Source organism: Oncorhynchus kisutch, linkage group LG13 (genome assembly GCF_002021735.2).
Source record: "Oncorhynchus kisutch isolate 150728-3 linkage group LG13, Okis_V2, whole genome shotgun sequence".
Taxonomy (NCBI): domain Eukaryota; kingdom Metazoa; phylum Chordata; class Actinopteri; order Salmoniformes; family Salmonidae; genus Oncorhynchus; species Oncorhynchus kisutch.
Genome location: NC_034186.2, coordinates 54,543,945 through 54,559,414, shown reverse-complemented (window position 1 = coordinate 54,559,414; position 15,470 = coordinate 54,543,945). Strand labels below are relative to the sequence as shown.

At 43.1% G+C, this 15,470-nt stretch overlaps 1 protein-coding gene across 1 annotated transcript in view; it reads right to left on the bottom strand.

Annotated features, from left to right (window-relative positions):
• Positions 1 to 15,470, bottom strand: part of LOC109902163 (glycoprotein endo-alpha-1,2-mannosidase-like protein) — a 30,677-nt gene that overhangs the window by 2,963 nt on the left and 12,244 nt on the right. The window contains exon 3 of the mRNA XM_020498286.2: positions 9,075 to 9,151. Coding sequence (XP_020353875.1) covers positions 9,075 to 9,151 — 77 coding nt within the window. The remainder of the gene's footprint in view (positions 1 to 9,074; positions 9,152 to 15,470) is intronic.

Sequence of the window (15,470 nt, the reverse complement as noted above, 5' to 3'; positions counted from 1 at the left end):
TTTTCCCAGTCTGAGATCCTGAACGCTCTGGAGCAGGTTTTCATCAAGGATCTCTCTGTATTTTGCTCTGTTAATCTTTCCCTCGATTCTGACTTGCCTCCCAGTCCCTGCCACTGAAAAACATCCCCACAGCATGATGCTGCCACCACCATGCTTCACCATAGGGATGGTGCCAGGTTTCCTCGGAACGTGACACTTGGCATTCAGGCCAAAGAGTTCGATCTTGGTTTCAACAAACCAGAGAATCTTGTTTCTCATGTTCTGAGAGTCTTTAGGTGGCTTTTGGCAAATTACAAGCGGGCTGTCATGTGCCTTTTACTGAGGAGTGGCTTCCGTCTGGCCACTCTACCATAAAGGTCTGATTGGTGGAGTGCTGCAGAGATGGCTGTCCTTCTGGAAGGTTCTCCCATCTCCACAGATGAAGTCTAGAGCTCTGTCAGAGTGACCATTGGGTTCTTGGTCACCTCCCTGACCAAGGCCCTTCTCCCCCGATTGCTCAGTTTGGCCGGTACGGTCAGCTCTAGGAAGAGTCTTAAATGGTTCCAAACTTCTTCCATTTAAGAATGATGGAGGCCACTGTGTTCAATGCTGCAGAAATGTTTTGGTACCCTTCCCCAGATCCGTGCCTAGACACAATCCTGTCTCTGAGTTCTACGGAAAGACCTCATGGCTTGGTTTTTGCTCTGACATGCACTGTCAACTGTGGGACCTTTTTATATAGTGTGTACCTTTCCAAATCATATCCAATCTATTGAATTTACCACAGGTGGACTCATTTCAAGTTGTAGAAACAGCTCAAGGATGATCAATGGAAACAGGATGCACCTGACCTCAATTTCATTTAGCAGAACAAAGGGTCTGAATACTTATGTAAATAAGGTATTTCTGTTTTTAATATTTAATACTGTCATGACGTTGGCCTGGGGGTAGGTTTATGACAGTCATAAATACCTCTTTCCCCCTTTTTCCTCTCTCTACCCTACTGATGTTACATTTGCAAAACCCTTGGTTAACATAGAGATTCTGGGAACATCAGAAGGTGAGGGGAAATGAACTATATTCTGGTAATCCGACCAATGGAACAAATGCGGTGGTACTTAATGAATATGATGTCAGTTCGGTTGTCATCTGAGACATTCTCATCAATGATAAGATGACATAAACTCTACAGTGGAAAGTCTACACATCAGAGTTATCGGATTCACAAGGAATTGTTGTTCAATTTAAATGTTTGAATATGAAATTATTCGTAATGGGATGAAATGTGATTTTAGCTTCTAAAATGTGAGATTTCATAAGATAGGGCTCTGCTCAATCAGTGGCCCGCCCCTGTGAAGGGACATGGGCTATAAAACTTTTCAAACACGCCCTCCTCTCCCTTCCTATATAAGCCCTTGACGACAATATAATCTCCTGTTGTGAGGACGTTGGTCCGATGTCAGAATGGTTCAGATAATAACTACAGAACCATCAGCGTGAGCTTTGGTTGCGAATGGTATGAACTTTGAACTCTTATTCACTACAGAAGTGATACCTCCTAGCCGTTGAGTTAGCAACAGCCGCTGCAAACGAGGGTTAGGAAGAAACAGACTGAGTAACCCGTCTACCACACAACGACGTTACTACAACGTATTCAATTTACCAGCAGAGACATTCTTCAAAGGACTCGGTTGGGCAACACGGCCTTCCATCTACCACCAACCTACCGAAGCGCAGCTCAGAGTAAATATTTATTGTATTTTCCTTTTCCATTTGGGCGGTAATTTAGAATGTATAAGATACTGTATTTACGATAGCACAGCTTCGCCCTTTGTTCCTCAGTCTTCCCACTCTTTCACTCAAACCCAGCCCCTGTTCTTTTGTGTAACCAGCTGTCATATCTGTTCTGCCCGCTAGGGACGTTCTCCTTTATGACGTAATTTGTAATCAAGTTATGATTTAATTATGTGTATGTGTAATTCTGTGTGATTAGTTAGGTATTTAGTGAATAAATAATTAAACCCAATTTTGCATTGCTGATTCAACTTGTTAGCCAGGGTTCGTGAAGATAACCAAGAATTTACAACTTTCAGAAGAGACTGAATTAAATAATGGGGTGCAAAGGAGCAAAATAAATAAATACAGTAGGGGGAGAGGTAGTTGTTTGGGCTAAATTATAGATGGGCTATGTACAGGTGCAGTAATCCGTGAGCTGCTCTGACAGCTGGTTCTTAAAGCTAGTGAGGGAGATAAGTGTTCCCAGTTTCAGAGATGTTTGTAGTTCGTTCCAGTCATTGGCAGCAGAGAACTGGAAGTAGAGGCGGCCAAAGGAAGAATTGGTTCGGGGGTGACCAGAGAGATATACCTTCTGGAGCGCGTGCTACAGGTGGGTGCTGCTATGGTGACCAGCGAGCTGAGATAAGGGGGGTCTAGCAGGGTCTTGTAGATGACCTGGAGCCAGTGGGTTTGGCGACGAGTATAATGTGAGGGCCAGCCAACGAGAGCGTACAGGTCGCAGTGGTGGGTAGTATATGGGGCTTTGGTGACAAAACGGATGGCACTGTGATAGACTGCATCCAATTTATTGAGTAGGGTATTGGAGGCTATTTTGTAAATGACATCGCCGAAGTCGAGGATCGGTAGGATGGTCAGTTTTACAAGGGTATGTTGCGAAATAGGAAGCCAATTCTAGATTTAACTTTGGATTGGAGAAATTTGATGTGAGTCTGGAAGGAGAGTTTACAGTCTAACCAGACACCTAGGTAATTGTAGTTGTCCACATATTCTAAGTCTGAACCGTCCAGAGTAGTGATGTTGGACAGGCGGGCAGGTGCAGGCAGCGATCGGTTGAAGAACATGCATTTAGTTTTACTTGTATTTAGGGGCAATTGGAGGCCACGGAAGGAGAGTTGTATGGCATTGAAGCTCACCTGGAGGGTTGTTAACACTGTCCAAAGGGCCAGAAGTATACAGAATGGTGTCGTCTGTGTAGAGGTGGATCAGAGACACCAGCAGCAAGAGCGACATCATTGATGTATACAGAGAAGAGAGTCAGTCCAAGAATTGAACCCTGTGGTACCCCCATAGAGACTGCCAGAGGCCCGGACAACAGGCCCTCCGATTTGACACACTGAACTCTATCAGAGAAGTAGTTGGTGAACCAGGCGAGGCAATCATTTGAGAATCCAAGGCTATCGAGTCTGACGATGAGGATGTGGTGATTGACAGAGTCGAAAGCCTTGGCCAGGTCAATAAATACGGCTGCACAGTATTGTTTCTTATCGATGGCGGTTAAGATATCATTTAGGACCTTGAGCGTGGTAGAGGTGCACCCATGACCAGCTCTCAAACCAGATTGCATAGCGGAGAAGGTATGGTGGGATTCGAAATGGTCGGTAATCTGTTTGTTGACTTGGCTTTCGAAGACCTTAGAAAGGCAGGGTAGGATAGATATAGGTCTGTAGCAATTTGGGTCAAGAGTGTCCCCCCCCCCTTTAAAGAGGGGGATGACCGCAGCTGCTTTCCAATCTTTGGGAATCTCAGATGACACAAAAGAAAGGTTGAACAGGCTAGTAATAGAGGTGGCAACAATTTCGCGGCAGATAATTTTAGAAAGAAAGGGTCCAGATTGTCTAGCCTGGCTGATTTGTAGGGGTCCAGATTTTGCATCTCTTTAGAAACATCAGCTGACTGGATTTGAGAGAAGGAAAAATGGGGAAGGCTTGGGCGAGTTGCTGTGGGGGGTGCAGTGCTGTTGACCGGAGTTGGGGTAGCCAGGTGGAAAGCATAGCCAGCCGTAGAAAAATGCTTATTGAAATTCTCAATTATAGTGAATTTATCAGTGGTGACAGTGTTTCCTATCTTCAGTGCAGTGGGCAGCTGGGAGGAGGTGTTCTTATTCTCCATGGACTTTACAGTGTCCCAGGACTTTTTTGAGTTTCTGTTGCAGGAAGCAAATTACTGCTTGAAAAAGCTAGCCTTGGCTTTTCTAACTGCCTGTGTATATTGGTTTCTGGCTTCCCTGAAAAGTTGCATATCACTTGGGGTGGTTCGATGCTAATGCAGAACGCCATAGGATGTTTTTGTGTTGGTTAAGGGCAATTGGTTAGGACATCTACTTTGTGCATGACATGAGTAATTTCTCCAACAATTGTTTGCAGACAGATTATTTCACTTATAATTCGCTGTATCACAATTCTAGTGGGTCAGAAGTTTACATACACTAAGTTGACTGTGCCATTAAACAGCTTGGAAAATTCCATAAAATGATTTCATGGCTTTAGAAGCTTCTGATAGGCTAATGTATTTCAAGGCCTACCTTCGAACTCAGTGCTTGACATCATGGGAAAATCAAAAGAAATCAGCCAAGACACCAGAAAATAAATTGTAGACCTCCACAAGTCTGGTTCATCCTTTGGAGCAATTTCCAAACGCCTGAAGGTACCACAATCATCTGTACAAACAATAGTACGCAAGTATAAACACCATGGGACCACGCAGCCGTCTTACAGCTCAAGAAGGAGAGGCGTTCTGTCTCCTAGAGATGAACGTACTTTGGAGCGAAAAGTGCAAATCAATCCCAGAACAACAGCGAAGGACCTTGTGAAGATGCTGGAGGAAACGGGTACAAAAGTATATTTTTCCACAGTAAAATGAGTCCTATATCAACATAACCTGAAAGTCTGCTCAGTAAGGAAGAAGCCACTGCTCCAAAACCACCATAAAAAGGCAAAGACTACGGTTTCCAACTGCACATGGGGACAAAGATCAGACTTTTTGGAGAAATGTCCTCTGGTCTGATTAATCAAAAATAGAACTGTTTGGCCATAATTACCATAGTTTTGTTTGGAGGAAAAAGGGGGAGGCTTGCAAGCCGAAGAACACCATCCCAACCGTGAAGCACTTGGGTGGCAGCATCATGTTGTGTGGGTGCTTTGCTGCAGAAGGGACTGGTGCACTTCACAAAAAAGATGGCTTCATGAGGTAGGACAATTGTGGATATATTGCAACATCTCAAGACATCAATCAGGAAGTTTAAGCTTGGTCACAAATGTGTCTTCAAAATGGACAATGACCCCAAGCATACTTCCAAAGCTGTGCCAAAATGGCTTAAGGACAACAAAGTCAAGGTATTGGAGTGGCCATCACAAAGCCCTGACCTCAATCCCATAGAAAATGTGTGGGCAGAACTGAAAAAACCTGTCTCAGTTACAACAGCTCTGTCAGGAGGAAGCTTGTGGGAAGCTTATGGAATGCTACCCAAAACGTTTGACCCAAGTTTAACAATTTAAAGACAATGCTACCAAATACCAATTGAGTGTGTAAACTTCTGACCCACTGGGAATGTGATGAAAGAAATAAAAGCTGAAATAAATCATTTTCTCTTCGACATTTCACATTCTTAAAATAAAGTTGTGATCCTAACTGACCTAAGACAGGGAATTTTTTAATGTCAGGAATTGTGAAAAGGTGAGTTTAAATGTATTTGGCTAAGGTGTATGTAAACTTACAACTTCAACTGTATGTATATATCGTACCAGTCAAAATTTTGCACACACCTACTCATTCAAGGGTTTTTCTTTATTTTTACTATTTTCTGCATTGTAGAATAATGAAGACATCATAACTATGACATAACACATATGGAATCATGCTGTAACCAAAGAATTGTTAAACAAATCTAAATATATTTTATATTTGAGATTATTCACAGAAGCCACCCTTTGCCTTGAAAGACAGCTTTGCACACTCATGGCATTCTCTTAACCAGCTTCAATTAACCGGTGTGCCTGGTTAATTTGTGGATTTTTTTTCCTTAATGTGTTTGAGCCAGTTAGTTGTGTTGTGACAAGGTAGGGGTGGTATACAGAAGATAGCCTTATTTGGTAAAAGACCACATCCATAGTATGGCAAGAACAGCTAAAATAAGCAAAGAGAAAGGACAGTCTATCACTACTTTAAGACAGTGGTTCCCAAACTTTTTATAGTCCCGTACCCCTTCAAACATTCAACCTCCAGCTGCGTACACCCTCTATCACCAGGGTCAGCGCACTCTCAAATGTTGTTTTTTGCCATCATTGTATGCCTGCCACACACACACTATACGATACATTTATTAAACATAAGAATGAGTGAGTTTGTCACAACCTGGCTCGTGGGAAGTGACAAACAGCTCTTATAGGATCAGGGCACAAATAATAATATAATAATAATCAATAATTTTGCTTTTTATTTAACCATCTTACATGTAAAACCTTGTTTGTTAATTGAAAATTGTGAAAAACTCACCACAGGTTAATGAGAAGGGTGTGCTTGAAAGGATGCACATAACTCTGCAATGTTGGGTTGTACAAGAGAGAGTCTTAGTCTTAAATCATTTTCCACACACAGTATGTTCCTGTATTTAGTTGTCATGCTAGTGAGGCCCGAGAATCCACTCTCACAATAGGTACGTGGTTGCAAAGTTCAAGTGCAAGTTCAAATCCCCGAGCTGACAAGGTACAAATCTGTCGTTCTGCCCCTGAACAGGCAGTTAACCCACTGTTCCTAGGCCGTCATTGAAAATAAGAATTTGTTCTTTACTGACTTGCCTAGTTAAATAATGGTAAAATAAAAAAGGGCATCAGTGTCTCACGTTTTGCCCAGGCAGGATACTCTGAGCGCAGCCCAATCCAGAAATCTGGCAGTGGCTTCTGATTTAAATTACATTTTCACAGAACCGCTTGTTGCAATTTCGATGAGGCTCTCTTGTTCAGATATCGGTAAGTGGACTGGAGGCAGGGCATGAAAGGGATGACAAATCCAGTTGTTTGTGTCATCTTTCGGGGGACACAAAAAAATCATACAATGATGGAAAGACCTGTGTGTTGTCCTTGTTAATGCAGACAGAGAAGAGCTCCAACTTCTTAATCGTAGCCTCAATTTTGTCCCCCACATTGAATATAGTTGCAGAGAGTCCCTGTAATCCAAGATTCAGATCATTCAGGCGAGAAAAAACATCCCCCAGATAGGCCAGTCGTGTGAGAATCTCGTCAGTAAAAACTTTAAGCTCGTCTCTCAGTTAAACATTTTTGTCTACTTTGCCCCTTGATAACCAGCACACGTATGTATTCAGGGGCCTTGTTTCAGGGGCTTGCTTTAATAAAGTTAACCATTTTCACTGTAGTGTCCAAAATGTCTTTCAAGCTGTTAGGCATTCCCTTGGCACCAAGAGCCTCTTGGTGGATGCTGCAGTGTACCCAAGTGGCGTCGGGAGCAACTGCTTGCATGCGCGTTACCGCTCCACTATGTCTCCCTGTCGTGGCTTTTGCGCCATCAGTACAGATACCAACTCATCTTGACCACCAAACTCCATTTGATGTCACAAAACTGTCCACTACTTTAAAAATATCCTCTACTGTTGTCCTGGTTTCCAGTGGTTTGCAGAAGATGATGTTTTCCTTAATTGATCCCCCATAAACATAACGGACATATACCAGGAGCTGTGCCAGGCCCGCCACGTCTGTTGACTCATCCAGCTGTAACGCATAAAATTCACTGGTTTCAAGACATTTCCTGCCATGTCACTGATGCGTCGTGAAACAGTGTTGTTTGATGAAGGCATTGTCTGTATAGGTTTTTTTGGGCCTTTTCCCCCAGCATTGTCCCAGCCGCGGCGGCAGGAATAATTAAGTCCTCTACAATAGTATGGGGCTTGCCTGTCCTAGCCATTCGATAGCTCACCATATAAGACGCTTCTAGCCCCTTCTTATTAATGGTATCTGTTGCTTTTATACATGTCTTACTACTCTAAAGCTGTCTTAATTCTCACTCAAAAAACTCCTGTGGCTTATTTTTCAAATTGGCATGTTTTGTTTCTTTGCAAGAGTGAAGGTTTCATCGAGTTGTGAGATAGTACTTTTGCACATATAACACACTGTGGCTAAGGAAAGGCACTACTCCCAATATAAGTGAACCCCAAATCAATGTAGTTCTCATAATATTTGAGCCTCTTTGTGCTTTCCCGGGTAAGGGGCACTAGCTTTTCAGCTACATGAGATTCACAACTGTCAATGTCCATGCTAGCTAGGTTAACAACAAATGTAGAATTACTGATGCTAGCATTGGATGTGCTCGTGGAAGCAGAACAACTTGTGTTGTCAACAGGTGCAGGTGTAGAGTGCTGGTAGTAGCAGTACTACCAGTAGAGCTGGTATGTGTCTCTATGGACGTGGGCCGTACTTTTTTTTTGCCATTAATCCATTTTCGAGCAAACGGAATGAGCAGCACCTACGTTTGGCTACATACGGACCGTTAGTGGAATTCCCATGAGAGAGTAATGGTTAATGTGATTGGATGTTAATTATTTGACATTGTGTTGTTATTTCGCTGAACACTAGATGGTTTCATTTTATTTTGGGCAGTGAAACGAGGCTACTCAGGTGAGGGGGAAAAAACTCACCCAAATGTATAGCCCTGTTGGAAAATATACATGGACTGTGAAAATATGAAGGAAAAAAAAGTGAATCACATTTTTATTTAGCATACCCCCAACAGCATTGCGCGTACCTATACCCCAGTTTGTTAATACCTGCTTTAAGACATGAAGGTCAGACAATTAGGAAAATGTCAAGAACTTGAAAAAAAATTTGGAATGCAGTCGCAAAAAACATTCAACGCTATGATGAAACTGGCTCTCATGAGGACTGCCACAGGAAAGGAAGAAAATAGTAAAAATAAAGAAAAACCCTTAAATCAGTAGGTGTGTCCAAACTTTTGACTAGTACAGTATCTACCTAACTATCTACATAAATACATACATACATACTCACTCACTCTGGACTCCGAAATTGCTCGTCTTAATATTTCTATATTTTTTATGTCCATTCATTCTGCACTGTTGGAGCTAGGAACACAAGCATTTCGCTACACCCACAATAACATCTGCTAAACATGTGTAAACGACCAATAGAATTTGATTTGAAGTGAACTGTGTCTCAGTCCTTTAAAAGCGTCTACGTTGTCTGAAAACTACTGTTTTCAACAGGAAAGTTCAACAAGGTTTTACTTTGTGTCCACTTCAATTTGAAGTTATTCTAAACAAAGACAAGACCTACCTGTCGATGATATACTTGATGTTGTCATGGACACTGTGGTCGCTCCGCCCTCTGTAAGGCTGGAGGTGAAATGCAACCTGGGAAGAAAATAACAAAACATCTTAGTCCACAGCTTTCCATTCATTGCATTGTTGTCACATATTTGTAAGTGTGTCTATGCAGCCAGCCCAACCATCTAAGGTGATGAGTTAGTATTGACTCAAACTCTAGAGAATATTCACATTTGGAAAGGTGACAGGAGCTGGGCTGTGTTCAGCTGCCACTTGGATCTAATTGAGAGCTATTCAAAGCCTAAGGACGCAGCAGGAGCAATACATCCATTATTATGCAGCCATTATAATAAGCAGTTGTTACAACAACGGCAAAATGACTTCAAGTGTTGTGTCCAAATACTGGTGGAGCCAACTAATAAAATAATCTGACCAGAGAGATCCAGAACCTGAAGAACAGTTTGCAGTTCTCCCAGGGTCTGCTCGATGAGTTTAATCGGGAAACGGCAAGATGACGACAATCTGTAAGCCTCTGAGAGAGAACATGTACAGTGCCTTGCGAAAGTATTCGGCCCCCTTGAACTTTGCGACCTTTTGCCACATTTCAGGCTTCAAACATAAAGATATAAAACCGTATTTTTTTGTGAAGAATCAACAACAAGTGGGACACAATCATGAAGTGGAACGACATTTATTGGATATTTCAAACTTTTTTAACAAATCAAAAACTGAAAAATTGGGCGTGCCAAATTATTCAGCCCCCTTAAGTTAATACTTTGTAGCGCCACCTTTTGCTGCGATTACAGCTGTAAATCGCTTGGGGTATGTCTCTATCAGTTTTGCACATCGAGAGACTGACATTTTTTCCCATTCCTCCTTGCAAAACAGCTCGAGCTCAGTGAGGTTGGATGGAGAGCATTTGTGAACAGCAGTTTTCAGTTCTTTCCACAGATTCTCGATTGGATTCAGGTCTGGACTTTGACTTGGCCATTCAAATCATTCCCTAAGCTCTAGACCTCAGCTGAATCTGGTAATGAATGCTGTGGCTGTTGGACAAGTTGAGGAAACTAAATTACTTGGTGTTACCTAAGATTACAAACTGTCATGGTCAAAAACATATAGGTTTAATGGTTGTAAAGATGGGGAGAGGTCTGTCTGTGATAAAGAGATGTTCGGATTTTTTGACACCACACTCCACAAAGCAAGTCCTGCAGTCTGTAGTTTGATCGTATCTTGATTCTTGTCCAGTCGTTGTCAAGTGCTGCAAAGAAAGACCTAGTTAAGCTGCAGCTGGTCCAGAACAGAGCAGCACATCTTGCTCTTCATTGTAATCAGAGGGCAAATATAAATACTATGCATGTCAGTCTCTCTTGGCTAAGAGTTGAGGAGAGACTGACTGCATCACTTCCTGTTTTTATAAGAAACATTCATGTGTTGAAAATTCCAAATTGTTTGCATAGTCAAGTCACACACAGCTCTGACACACATACACTAACCCCACCAGACATGCCACCAGGGGTCTTTTCACAATCCCCAAATCCAGAAAAAACACAATAAAGTGTACAATATTATATAGATCCATTATTGCATGGCACTCCCTTCATCTCCTATTGCTCAAATGAACAGCAAACCTTATTTCAAAAAACAGATAAAGCAACACCTCCCGGCACAACGCCCCTCCCCTATTGGACCGAGATATATATTTTTTTTGTGTGAATTTTTTTACCCCTTTTTCTTCCCAATTTCGTGGTATCCAATTCTTAGTAGCTACTATCTTGTCTACGGGCTCGGGAGACTCCCATACGGGCTCGGGAGAGACGAAGGTTGAAAGTCACGCGTCCTCCGATACACAACCCAACCGATCCGCACTGCTTCTTAACACAGCGCGCATCCAACCCGGAAGCCAGCCGCACCAATGTGTCGGAGGAAACACCATGCACCTGGCAACCTTGGTTAGCGTGCACTGTGCCCGGACCGCCACAGGAGTCGCTGGTGCGCGATGAGACAAGGATATCCCTACGGGCCAAACCCTCCCTAACCCGGACGACACTAGGCCAATTGTGCGTCGCCCCACAGACCTCCCGGTTGCGGCCGGTTACGACAGAGCCTGGGCGCGAATCCAGAGTCTCTTAACCACTGCGCCACCTGGGAGGCCGGACCGAGATATTTTGTGTGTATGTATTGATACCCTTTGTAGGCTATGTGCCATTTTTAAATGTAGGTAGTTCTATCCTTGAACTGTTCTTGTCTATTAATGTTCTGTATTATGCCATGTTCTGTGTTCTATGAGTAGCTGAGGATCCTAATAAAATACCCACCCCCCCCCAAAAAAAAAAAATACAGTCACAGCTAATTACATCTAAATGAAAGTAACACTACCCCTTCTCCCCCGCTCTACTTTTCATCAAAAGTTGAACCACAAATTGTGGCTGATATTTGAACCCCAGCTCTCAAGCATGTACAACTGCAACAGTCATATTTCTCGGCCAACAGAAGTGGACGAAGTGGGTGCCCAGAAATGTCCTCATACGATATTAACACTCACAAGTGTTAATATGTTGACCAATCTTTACAGACTGTGTTATAGGATTGTCTCAGACAATGACTGTTTCAGCACTGGTGTTATGCCATGACAAATAACCTGACACATCTATCCCAAGTTCATTCGTCATCCCCTAAAGCCCAGTGAATCATAGTTCTATTCCAGCCGACTATTCCTCCATGAGGAACCGAGTGGCTGAACACACGATGGATCAGCTACGAAACAAATACAAAAATGTTTAACTTGAATTTTTTAAGAGTAAGAGTGGAGAATTTCACTACTTTGAATTATATATGATCAAAGTGGACCACTTTTCTTCTCTCGCAACAGGTTCTGCAGGGGCCCAGCATGAAATAAACTAGATGGATAGAGCCATAAGCAGAATGGAAGCAGCAACACCTCGCCAGTTTGATAACATACGTCTGCTGCTTTTGATGTAGATCCATCATTCACACCTGACGCTTGATTCAATTCCCGTCTGAGCTCCGCCTCGCCACGCCCTGGTTCTGTCTGCCAAGACTTGCTTTATCTTGGCCAAGTCGCAGTTGTAAATGAGAACTTGTTCTCAACTAGCTTACCTGGTTAAATAAAGGTGACATTTATTTTAATTTTAAAGTAGCACTATCCTATTAAATACTTTGTTATCGTTATCGGGTTATCTAGTGTTTAACGTGGGCTGTGGAGATTAAAGTGCTAAACATGGTATAGGTTTAGCATGTTGTGCATTTTTCATGACTGGGAAATGTCTTTTATGCTATAAAAAGACTTATCATTATGGAGTTAGTATACCATTCACTATGGAGAATACAGCTCTAAACATTTTACATGTTGTTAGGCTATGCATGTTTTGTATTTTTCATGGAGTGGGAATTGTCTTTGTCTTATTATGGCGAGAAACTGTAGCCAAGTATAGTGCATTAGATTGGGATAGGTTGGAGTAGGGGGTATGGCAGTATTGAAATGAAAGTGAGTGGCTACTGGGCCTTCCTTACCAGTTGCCGTGGTAATGTAACTCTTGGTGACACCAAGGGCTCAAAGTGTCACCATGACATTGGGACAGAAGTGCGCTAATGGATTGGAGTGATGCAGGCTAAGGATGGGAGGCGAGGCGGTTTTAAACTGCTGTCCTGTATAGTTAAATGTAGACATGGGGAGAAAATTGTTGTTATCGCTAATGGTGGCAGCTAAGTGCTTCTGTGTCAGATGAAAATATCTTTGAATTCGGAGCCCCCTTGGCAGGGTAGTTCACTATGGCTGTGTAGGCCACTCGTCTGAAATCCCTTTTCGAAGGCGATAAGTGTAGGAACAACTCTCCGTAATCTGATTAACATCTCAAGGCAAGGTAACATTAGAGAGAAAGTTACAACTCTTTCTGTGCCAATAACTTAGATTAAAAGCTGAGTGGCTCTGCGTTTTTAAAGCCTGCCGTTTCACTGACTGTCTAATTATTTCTCCCTAAGAGAAAGAGCTGTCACCATCTCAACTCACGCTCGCCACAGATGACACCGTTGGAATAGCCCGCTCATGTTCCACCCGAGACACATAAGGCCATTACACAGCAGCAATTTAGACATAAGTGAGAGACCCAAGCAAACCAAGAGCATTTCTCACAGACAGGCCCAGCCCTATCACCATCACCAGTGCAAAGAATAGGCTGAATCGAGTAGAATACAACCTAATGCACTGTAACAGGCCCTTAGGAGGGGATTTCAACCATCCGTTAAACTACCAAGAATGCATTTCAAAACAGTCAACACCATACAGTTTAGTTTTTAGTTTATTTTTTATTTTTACAGGGACAGTGCACATTAATCAACGTTTCAGTAAAAGTGCCGGTTTTAGCCAGCCGGCTAATTTTCAACCGCAGTCCCTGGGCAGGTTATTAAAAACAATTACAATATAGACAATAGCAACATAGAACAAGCAAGACATAGCAACATAGGACAAGCAAGACATAGCATACAGACAGAGCAACATAGGACAAGCAAGACGTAGCATACAGACAGAGCAGCATAGAACAAAATGCAGCAAGTCAAAATTCATAAAAGCAACAAAGTGTTTCCACACCTCACAAGCTACAGACAACAGACAACATGGAGAGTGGCAACACACAGCTAGGGACCATGTTCACAAATCTGATTGACCTTTAGCCATGTCTTCAAGCATTTTGTGAAAGTGTGATATGTGGTGCAGTTATGTGTGTCTGATGGCAGTGTATTCCAGACATGGGAAGCTCTCACAGAGAATGCAGATTTACTAAAGGTGCTTTTCCTTAGGGGAACTATACAGTCACCTCTCATGGCAGACCTTGTGGATCTGCTGCCATATGTCTGGGTTTTCTGTTTAACAAAAATATTGAGTGGAGGGGGAGCCAGGCCATTAAGGATCTTGAATACAAGACATGCGTCGGTGTATTGCACAAGATTTTCCCAACTCAAGAGCTCATGCTTTCTAAGGATGTGACAATGATGATGGCTATTGGGCTTCCTATCAAGCACATTGAGAGCCTGTTTGTAGACAGACTGAATAGGTTTTAATGTTGTACAGCAAGCTTGGGCCCAACTAGTCAAGCAGTATGTTAAGTGGGGGAGTATCATAGATTTAAAGTACAGTTTTGCTACCTCTGTATTCAAACAATTTCAGTATTGAACGTATCATGAGATGTTGCCGCTTCCTACTTCCAATAACGTTTCGGTTATATTAGTTCAATTCAGTAGGGTTCTACACGCTGAGTTGTCAACTTCTCATTAACATCAACATCTAGCAGGCACACCAACTATGCAACCCAAATGACACCCTAGTCCCTATGTAATGCACTACTTTTGACCAGGGCCCGTAATTAGTGCACTATCAATGGAATAGGGTGCCATTTGGGACACAACCAAGTCTTGTGAGATGGAAGATGGTAGCTGCATGCTGTGCTGGGCATCTGGAGATGGGGAAGTGTGCCTGACAGCATGGCCTGCCCACACATGGGCCTCTCTGTACTGCTGCTGCTGTACAACATGCCCTACTTTTCTGCCCCTTGGGGCCCAGATTGTTCAGGGAGGAAAACTGAGTCATGGGACCATTACCCCCGCCTATCCCGATCTCTCCCCCCCCCCCCCCCCCCCCGAGCCCACAAACAGCCCCTCAAGGGCCAAAGGGGAGTTTCGGCCTGAGCTACTCTCCAAGCAAGCAGAGTGTGACCACAATTGTTCAACTCAGTGGAGCTCTGGAGCCTTCAACCGCAAGAGGATGTGCTCTTAAACTCCAACTGTGCATACATAATACAAAAGCTGTGTGGGTGTCCATACTTGATTTAGGGGCTTTTTCCGATGCTATTCTTATATAAACAAAACAGTCTGTTTTCTGCAATGTCATCTAGTGTAAGGTCCTATATTTGGGAGTCTAAGTCAGTGCCATAGTAGTATTGCCTGGCTACCCAGACTCCTCGCGACCAAACGCTACGCCACACCCACCATAGAGGTTCGTTTATTTTCCGTAATGAGTCTGGATCTGAGTACCTCCTCAATCCTTCACCGAATGTGAACACTCGGGGCCGTCTGATTGGTCCAGAAACTGATGGGTTGGGCCAGAGCCAGAACACATGTGGGTTTGATACTCTGATTGGTTTGAGACGATCCAATCGCTGATGACTTTGTTTTGTACAACACCCCTCATGCCCACCGTCACCACAAACGACCCCAACCCTGGTAGACTAGTCTAGACCTGTTCTGGCCTGTGTTTCTAAGGCTTTTTCAGACTGTGAAGATTCAGCGTGTCTGTCTCGGGACTGTCTGCTGTTATTCCGACCACGTCACACACAGAGCTCCCTCTGTTAAGTGGCAAGTTATAAAGGCTCTGTAGCCTCCGCTCATTGTG